The following is a 10,327-nucleotide window of genomic DNA, read 5'->3' on the forward strand; positions in this document are numbered from 1 at the left end:
GATGGAAACGTTGCTAATAACAGCTGTACTTTGTAGTTTCTCTGTTCCAGAGGCTTTTCCCTTAGTACTGATGACTGTCCAGCTATTTACAGTGCTGTCCTAAGCTACTATCAGAATTAGGTGACTACTGGGGGCTAGGATCAGCTTCCTTTACCATGGTTCAAAGAATAATCAGAGATGATGAGATGCCAAGTTCCATACTACTTCTTTGGAGAACATAAAGCCAGGTCACTTTCATAAGGCAGAGGGGAGCATTTTCAGCAACTTTCAAGTGTTTTTCTCAACTTTTAAATAGAACCGAACTCCTAATTTAGAAAATTAATATATGTGCCTATTTATTTCTGGTTATTGTAACTTTTCCTCTCTTTTGTTTCTCTCACCTTTGTTTTCTTTTTGGTACTAGTAAGAAATTGTGTTCCTCACTTCAAGTGCAGGTCTGGGAATAAGGAATTTTATTTTTTTTCCCCAAGACTTCCTGTGCAGCCACAAATAAACTTCCTAATCTCTATGTCAGTACCCACACCTGGTAAAAAAAGCCTTCGCTTTTATATTTATTTAATCTATAGAGAGTTTCTTCTCTCCTGCCTATGATTCTTGCTTGCTGACAATTTTAGTCCATTCATGTTTGTAGGGTATTTGAAGATGAAAGGTGCAAGAATATATTATTTTGTGGTGAAATGTTTTAATTAAAACATCATGCAATGGTTTCAAATAACCACTCTTCTAATGTCTGCGTTTAAGGTGCTTGTCTACACTTACCTGGCAAGAGAACTGTGTAAGGCTCTTCTCCAAACTAAGTCATATGAGGATACTGACTTTAGCTGATGTTGTCAGGCCTCAGAGGAGCCTTCCTCTCCAATAAGGGAAAACACAGCCTATGGAGTTTACCTGCTGCCTTTGTTATCTAGTCCCTAATATGAATTGTGTGCCTTATTTTGACACCACTACCAAACCCTCAAAATGCCAAGAAAAGGAGACTAGTAAATGAAAGCGCAACAAGTGAGTTGAGAACTGCTCATTCATCTAATTCACAGGACTCTTCTAATGTTGTAAGATGTTAGGATTTTTCAACCTCACCTGTAATCTAATTGAAGAAGATTTTCAAATGAAGCTGAATTAAATCAAGATCATAAGACATGTATCTGCAGTCTAGAAGGCAGCTGTTTTTCTACCATCCATTCTAGAATTTTGGCCATGGCCCTATTCTAATATTACTGCCTTCATCAGATTGCCACTTTTCCCTGCTGCAGGCAACAACTGCTTCATTTGCTCAGCAGGACCTCAATTTCCAAACAAGGTGAAGCCTCTAAGCAGAAAAAATTGTTCTAGCAAACATCCTAGAACTTAGCAGATGTAGACCACCTGATACCAGTTCTGGTTGATTGCTGAAGCATCTTGCTTCACAAGAAAAGCCTTCCACATTTCCCCCCTAAATGCTCTACCTTTCTTCTCCATTGTCTATCGTTGCTTCAAGAACCTTGTCCATAGTTATGAAATAATGAAAGATTCAGGGTAATATATATACCTGTTCCATAGTTATGGAACAAGGCAAGAAAATTCATTAACACTGTATACCTTATTCATTATGATCATTTAATTTGGAAAGTCTTTGCGTGGGTAAATGGACCTGAGAAACAGATGAAAGGTTATATATTTGCTAATATATTCACACAGAGGAGCCTCACATAGCAAGAAAACGGGGCCAACCTGCTAAGGCTAGTTTGTAGATTACCACAGATGCATCACATCTGAAAACAAATCCCACTGCTGACGACAGCATATGTTTTGCATGTGGTGGAAATGCCCATCTTTTGTGCAGAGGGTTTTCAAGTACAGAAAATAATTTCATGGGTTTGTAGAGGTTTTTTTTTTCTTTTTAAATAATGCTAATTTATTCATGAAACATTTGAGATTAAACAGTAAACATATAACTTCTACCTCTTTTATTGTTCCACATTATTGCTTTTTTAATATAAGAACTGTCCCTATTTCTCTAATCATCTCTCAGACTGAGCAACATTCATATCATGATTTGTGCTGTGTAATATATTTTTTAACTGACCAGGACTGTCATATCTATAATTTTCCAGGAGTCTCTGTTCCCTTTCTCTGGATAAATTTCAGTACAATACCTGCTATTTTTCTCAATGGGGACATTATAAAATAGTGTTTACCTCCCACAAATAGCCAGAATTTTAGCATAAGCAACTATGGATGGCTGAAGAAACAAGGAAGGACAAGAAGATGGTTGTGGGAGTAGGAACAGCAGGCTACAAACATTGAGAATACCTGTCTCTGAACTGACAACTGGATCAATGGCATTTCACCTCATTGAGGGCAAAATCTTGGCACTCCATTCGATAGGATCCCACAGCTGAACTTATTAATGAAATTCCCTCTCACAGTTAAAATTAAAAAAAAAAAAAAAAAAAAAAAAAAAAAAAAAAAAAAAAAAAAAAATTAATATGAATGTGGAAGAAAGGCAATTTGATGTTTGTAATTATCGAGGTAAACTCCACGACCTGCTGAATGTATGCAAAATGGACCCTGAATGGAGTATATAAAAGTGGTATGTGCAGAGAATAACAGCAAGTATTGAGATTTCTTTCTGGTAAAGCAAGTCATCATACAAGATCTCTACCATGAGTGCCAAGGGGGCCTCACTGAAAGGTAAGACTTTTTGACATTCACTTGCTCATAACTTTTATACTTCTTTCAATTTAAATTGAATTAGGAAGCAACTGAAATATAACAGCTCTAGAAACTGAGGTCTTCCAGCCACCTAGTCTTCCAGTAATGTGAAACCTTCCTCCAGAAGGCGGCTTGATCCCTTTTGTCTGCTACGACTGCCTTTGCATTGGGCAGTGTCACAGAAAACTGAGGGATGTAACTTGCCCCTGCAAGTTTGGATCCAAACTGATTTCCTACACCACTCAGAAGGCAATGACTAGAAGTCATTACACACAAAGCTAGAAGTGATGTAGTAATTTTGAGGTGAATGTTTTCATAACAGTCTTCAAACTTTTAAGCCAAGTCTCAGATTTTCTTATTCATAGTTATTCCCCAGAGTACGTTCCTAACTGCAGTATGCTGCATGTACCTTGCTCGCAAGGCAGGAGGAAGGTTTATATCAATAACGTGTAAATGCACTTTTTTTGAATGTAGAGGTAGAAAGAAACTTATCACATGATATCACTGGGGGCAGTTCTGCTGATTTATGAAGCACACTTTAATTTAAAATAAGTCTAGTGAATCAGTACATGTAACAGGTCAATTTCCAGAAGTAAAAATCTCAGAGCACAGAACAGTGTTCTTTGAGTGTGTAAATTCAGTTAAAAATATTTGCTTTTATTTTTTCCATTGTTTTTCTGTGTATATTTTATTTCACTGAATAGAAAACTTAACTCTGTTAAGTTAATATGAAAAGTTTTAAACAGATGAAGTTTTGTGCTTTAGATAATGAAAAGTCCTCTATATCAGTTTCAGAAGCTCAGGAGAAAAGAAAAAACTTCTCTCTGATTTCTTAGCAGTAGGAAATTTAGGGTTAAACTCTAAATAGTAAAGCAGCACAGCTGCTGGAAATCTTCTGAAGGAACTCCCAGGACAATCAAAACCTTAAGAGAGTGATCTAACCACACTCCCACAAAAATTAATTTAAACTCCAAATATTTGCAAAGAAGAAAAGGACCTCTGGAAGGAGGAGGGAAAAAAAAAAAAAAAAAGAAAATCAATCTATTTTCCAAACATATATCTGTGCAAATATAACTATGTATTATATTTACACTGTGAAGAAGTTTGATTTTTTTTTCTTCCATTTATCACTACATTATAAAGTCAGACACCATAGTAAGAGACTTCAGAACACAGTGTACACTGCAACACAGGTTACCTTCTCACACACTGTAGCAGGCTCTGCTATACTGTCAGGATGACAGAGAGGAAAAAGGATGTAAGAATTACAGAATTATAGTGCTTCCCTCCTCCACTGATTTTCAGCAGCCAGTACAGGGGGTACTCTCAGCCATGTGACAGCGCAACCCAAATCACCCATCAGCTGGCTCTGATAGCTACTTCTAAATGTACCTGTAAGTCAATCTGATTCCATTTTGCTTTGTTTTAAACTTGAACAGGTTTGTTGCTGGTGGCCCTTCTGGTGTCCAACATGCTCCTGACAAAGGAAGGAGTGACCTCCTTACCAATCTGCCCCAATGGATCCATCAATTGCCAAGTTTCCCTTGAGGAACTTTTTGACCGAGCAGTTAAACTTTCACACTATATCCACTTCCTCTCTTCAGAAATGTTCAATGAATTTGTAAGTACTCTGTCTTTTCCTGAGAGCAAGAAAACATAAAATTGCAATTTAATTCTTTTTAAGCACAAACATAGGTTAACCTGTGAAACCCTTCAATAGATAAACAAATAGGATTGCTGCACAGACAGTAACAGTCCCAATGTCGACAATGTATGGTGCTGACCATTGCTAAGATCCCCAACACTTCTTTTAAAAGAAGATACCATTTTCCCATCATTCTTTATCTGTGGGACAAGTTTCTGTTTGCTGGGTGCCAGTTCCACTCTAAAGACCCACCAGAAACTTTTAACCTTTACAGCATAAAAGCAGTGATAAAAGCAGTGGAACAACAACTAGTTAATACAGGGTTTGAACTGAAGATCTTACTTATCTGTTTCAATAATGCCTGTCTGTGCTGATCTGCAGGACGAACGCTACGCTCAGGGCCGGGGTTTTATTGCAAAAGCTGTTAATGGCTGCCACACTTCCTCCTTAACCACTCCTGAAGATAAGGAGCAAGCTCAGCAGATTCATGTAAGTCCTATTTCTAATGCCATTCAGTGTAAGACAGAGCAGGGTAAGGCACGGAAGAAGGAGGGTTATGGGATAGTGAGGCAGCAGACAGAGAGAAAGAAATCAGCTCAATTGGAATAAAAAAGACAGGAAGAGGAAAACACCAAAAAGCCAAGAAAAGTTGATTTAACATTTGCTGATACTAAGTTACAAACCATATTCCATATATATGTACCAGTAACTTTCAATGTCCCTTCCTTTTCCCGTATGGTACATTTAGTCACTGCATCTTATTTCCAATTAAAATACAACCCCCTGGAGCAATGCCAGTTACCATGATTGTACGGTATTGAGAACACTACAACCTTTAAACATTACTTTAACACATATTATAGATAGTTATTATTTTAACAAACATAAAAAATACATTGCTGTATGTAGGCAGAGGTAAATAGTTTTCCAGTGGCTGAAAAAAATGACATTACTAAACAAATGTTGAATAGATTTTCCTGCTGTTACCAGTAGGAAAAAATGGTCATATCATTATGCAAATACAAAAACTCTAGTGTGAAATACTGCAACATACCTGTAAAGAGAAACACACTGCATACATACATGAAATGTAAAAATTATTAAGGGAAGATGAAGATAGTCTTTTTCAGCCCATGCTCAGCTCACAGATACAGAATTAAAATTCTCTGCAGAAAAAAATAAGCAGAGGTATATAAATGGGGCTGTTCCAGGGAGAAATCTCTATCAGTTTCATGGTGGTGATATCTTTGCAATCCCACAGTATTGCCAGCTTCTCAGTATGTCATTCAGAAATTCTAGCGGGAGCAATAGAATTCACGGTCCTGGGTTGTGCATCTAGCAAAGAAGAAAAGGTTTAATACTAACCCTACTATAACCATAAGCTTTATGAATTCCTATTGCCCACAAGAAAGGACAATTTTTAAAACCAGAGAGCTATTGCTGGAAGCACCATTGTTCAAAGGGGAAGACAGATGTGTTATGTAGAGGCAATAAAAGCTATATAGTGGTTTACCATAATGTGAACCTTCCAGCCAAAAAAGAAAATTAAAAAAAAATCATTGAATTTAAAAATGTGCATAAAAAATCAGAGAAGAGTTCTGGTTTTTCTTCACAGAGGTGAAACGTAGCTGTGCTTGCTAGTTTTTGACTTCAAGAGGATTTATTTTATTTTCTATTGCAATACTGTAACTCCTTGTACAAATATTGTAAAACATGATGACACCAATTACAAACTTCAAATATGCAATTACACAGAGATATCTAAGACAGTACTATAGGGCCCATTCAGTGATAGGTCCTGGAATAAATTCCTAAATCACAATTTCTATGGACACTACTCTAAATGTCTTCTAATGCTGCCAGCATTTAGCCTTCTTATTTTAACTTCCTTTTCTTAATATGTTTGAACAGCATGAAGACCTACTGAATTTAGTACTGGGAGTACTGCGCTCCTGGAATGATCCCCTGATCCACTTGGCCTCTGAAGTACAAAGAATCAAAGAAGCTCCAGAAACCATTCTCTGGAAGGCTGTAGAAATTGAAGAACAAAACAAGCGGCTTCTAGAAGGAATGGAGAAAATAGTTGGGCGGGTAAGTATTAGGTCCTTAACATGCTTTCAGCCTCTTGCTGTAGGAAAGACACATGCAAAGGTAGACTCTCCCTACCTGAAACATTAAAGGAAGATGTGAAGATAAAAATGAGATATAAAGATATAAAGTAGATCTGAACATAAAAATGGGAGCCAAAATAGTTGTCAGAGAACTTTTCAGCTTTCTTTTCTTCTGTTATCTTGCAATTTCTAAAGAGACAATGTGATGTGACTGGCATAGCATAATCCACCATACTCCCAGTTCTGCTTCAGGAGGTGTAATCATCAAGACTGCCGATCATCATTCTATCTTTGAGTATTTTCAATGTACAATTCTGATTGTTTAAGGATGCATGGACATTTTTTTCACATGCACGTATTTATATATATATATGTTTTAACATGTCTGTACACATCTGTTACATCTAGGTATTGTGTATAGGTTTTGGAAACAGATGCTCTACTTAAAACTGTTCTAGAAGTCTGGGCTGTTGCAAAGATGTGGCATGCAGTAAAGTAATCCTAGTATCTTCCATTTCTCTTTTCGCACCATACTGGTTCCTCTGAACTCTGGCTCTGACTTGGTTCCCCCTACACTTCTAAGTTTAGACAACAAGGCTGTTGTCTGACAAAACCCATACTTGAATAGCCCTTGTTATCAGTAACTGATTGAAAGCTTTCCTGAATAAAATCAGCTCTAGCTTGTTTATTTTTAAAGGGGCCTCTGCTAGTCTCTGAATATATCATTCTGTCAGTGAGTTAGATGTTGACAAGAGGTTCTGACTTTATTGGCTTCTGCTTAGGCTCTGAACAGTTGAACAGCAGTAAGAATGCCACCATCACTGTGTGTCCACCACTTCCCACTAGATCACTCATGGTCTCTCTCTCTTTCAGTTAGGTATGTATTTACTCAGAAACCTTATATCATACAGGCTACAAATACATTTATCAGTGTAACCAAATACATCTCTATCACATATCTATGTGTAAAAAGGGTGCAGGTGAGGATCCAAGATAAGAGTAAGAAGTCAGTTTCCCTGTCACCACCTTCTCATTCTCATTATTTACAGAAGGAGGTTGAAGATAAGACTGCCACATTCATTAGTGTCAAACCACATTTTTGAGTCATAGTAAGTCTATTTTTTTGCCTGTTGCTTTGAAGGAACAATAGAGACTCCACAGATACTTTCTTATGTGCCTTTACAAAATACAGCTGGTGGGAAGTAAGGATGATACATAAGGACCAATAGGCACAGAGTTCCTTCCTGCTGTGAAAGATAGATTTCTGTGATATGAAAAAATTGCCTCTTTCAAACAAGGAGTTCTAAACCAATGTTCACCTCAGATACTAACTCATTGCATGAGTTCCTGTACTTAGCTTTCTAACATTAGAGGTCTCTGTATCACTCATCACTTTTTTTTTTTAATGAAATCTGAGGTCCAGTACCTCTGAACATGTACTATTGAGAGATTTGTCTGGTAATGTGTACTTGAAGCTGCATGTATCAGAGAGATTGCCTAAGAAATGGGCCAAGACAAATCTGGAAATGCACACACAACAACTTCTAGGAATAAATGTTAACAAAGTTTTCAAGGTGGAGGCAATCAAAAAGAGATATCCATAATGAGTCTATCTATGCATGAAGGAAAGTTTGATTCCTCTGCAAACTCAGGTTCCCCTGGACATAGGTTAACACACTAGTTCCCTTAAAACACTACTGAAACAGTTAAGCTTTATACACGTTTTAGGAAACAGCCTGAGAAATCTGACGAATTCATTCAAAACCTGAATGAAGCTATAGAACATTATACAGAATAGTGCGAACCACAACTGAAACCATTTTACAAGCCATACACTAACAACTGTATTTTCCAAGGTCAGTATTTTAAATGCTATCTTCTACATCCAGTCAGGTTCACTATCATTCATTTCTAGTATCACTTTGTGTCTTCAGGTTCATTCTGGTGAGATCGGAAATGAAATTTACTCTCCGTGGGAAGGACTTCCATCTCTTCAACTTGCTGATGAGGACTCCAGACTCTTTGCCTTTTACAACCTGCTGCATTGCCTCCGCAGAGATTCCCACAAAATTGACAACTATCTCAAGCTTCTGAAGTGCCGCCTAATCCACGATAACAATTGTTAAGTACGCATGGGCCTAACCACTTACCAAAATCATTCATCATGATGTTCTTGATGCTTTGCCACTTATCATTGCAAACTTTATGAAAAGTCACACTGTGCAGTATTTGTATGATCAGTAATTTTCAGGTATGTTTGTACAAATTCTGGCTGCAACTATTAGCACCATATATCTTGGTGTTTTAAAATGTTATCAACTTCTTGTATGACAAGAATACGCTCTTCTGTCTAATCTCCTCACCTCACTACTTATTAGTATTTCCGTCATAAACAGGTATGCAGATACAAATAAAAATATTCTTAAATCCAAAAAACATATGACATTGAGTGGTGTCAGTGAATGAAAAACAGCTGGTATGGTTTATACCTTTAACAGTAGCTTCTCTTTTTGGATCTCCATCTCCACTTACTGATGACAGGCTATCTTACTTGCATTGCTCTTTTCCCCCCCTTCAAAAAGAGGGGGAATAAAAAGGAGGGAGATCAAAAGCAGATTAATCACCTATTACACTAAACTACCCTAAACTTAAAGTATGGTCTGAAATCCAATCTACTTGGATCAATTCTTTTACTCTGTACAAAAACTGTCAGAATAGGGGAGGGAAAGATTAAGAAATCCATCCTGGCTAACATAGCCATTGATTCCCCCATGCCATCCATGGACAGAGAAGACATATACAGAATTTTAAGGACAGAGATACAGGCATATCTACATCGTCTACCGACTATTTGGAGAAGAAGCATTTCCAAACAAAAGTTCATTATATTCTTGGTGACTGTCTAAGACCAAAAGAACCAACAGGTTTCCATTGGTCTCAGAAGGAAATGCTAGGCAGCCATATCATATTCATCTAGTCTTCACATTACTCACAAGCGACGTGGTCACTGCAGTTGCTCAGAAAACTTTCAAGTTATAAAAAGGCACTAGCTGAGCTAAGATGTCTGCTGTCCTAAACCCAAAGTGTCTCCATTCCCCTTGGGTTAAATCAGAAAGTTTTTAGGGCACTCATTTCAAAACACTATAATTAAACATTGGAAATTTGGAAAGACCAAAACAACTGACCACTTTTGTAAAAATCTGGTTTATAGTCACACAGCAAGTAAGAAGTCAAATTGGCTGGAGCCATTGACCATACCTACATACAGTCTTTGTAAGCCATAAAGAAACTAAGCCTTGGTTTCATCACACAGCTTTAGCAAACAGGAGCTTAAATTCTAATCAGCTCCTCATGGGTTTGGATTCCTATTAGATAAGCATGCTGCATTGCTCTAGGTTTGAGCCAGATCAGAGGAAGAGTGAAACACCAGAGAAGATGGGTTTGAGGCCCTAAGGCTTTCACTACCATAACAAAATAAGCACAGCCATAGTAGGTATTTACGTAAGGGATTAGAAAATACCAACTCCTAGAAAGGTCCCATTTCAGCCCTCCCTATAAGAATGCAATGATACTTGCAGTTCTCATTATGTATATATATAATGGCCTTTTAATCTCTTCATGTTTTCAATTATTGATTGCCTCAGGCTTTATTTAGGTAAGTATACACTAAGCCCAATTGTAATATATATAAAATCAACTTTACAGCAAGTAAATTCCTTGTAAGGCAGTCACAACTGACATTTTTCATAAGCTCTGAAATGCACAAAACTTGGGACAGATGCAACAGTAGCTTAACAACACACAGCTGTACACCACAGTCAAAGAAGAAAATGGGTAAAATTTGTCAGGCAAAATGCAAGTGCCCAGACTAGAATTTAAA

General features: G+C 37.3%; 1 protein-coding gene across 1 annotated transcript; it reads left to right on the plus strand.

Annotated features, from left to right (window-relative positions):
• The first annotated feature begins 2,440 nt into the window (after positions 1–2,440).
• On the plus strand, positions 2,441–8,883 carry PRL (prolactin). Its single transcript, XM_027748320.2, has 5 exons — positions 2,441–2,670; positions 4,131–4,312; positions 4,718–4,825; positions 6,248–6,427; positions 8,382–8,883. Exons 1-5 carry the CDS (start codon positions 2,643–2,645, stop codon positions 8,571–8,573), a joined length of 690 nt encoding a protein of 229 aa, XP_027604121.1. The 5' UTR covers positions 2,441–2,642; the 3' UTR covers positions 8,574–8,883.
• The last annotated feature ends 1,444 nt before the right edge of the window (positions 8,884–10,327 follow it).

The sequence above is a fragment of the Pipra filicauda genome, unplaced genomic scaffold, assembly GCF_003945595.2.
Source record: "Pipra filicauda isolate LSUMZ 115617 unplaced genomic scaffold, ASM394559v2 scaffold49_size4853605_pilon, whole genome shotgun sequence".
Taxonomy (NCBI): Eukaryota; Metazoa; Chordata; class Aves; order Passeriformes; family Pipridae; genus Pipra; species Pipra filicauda.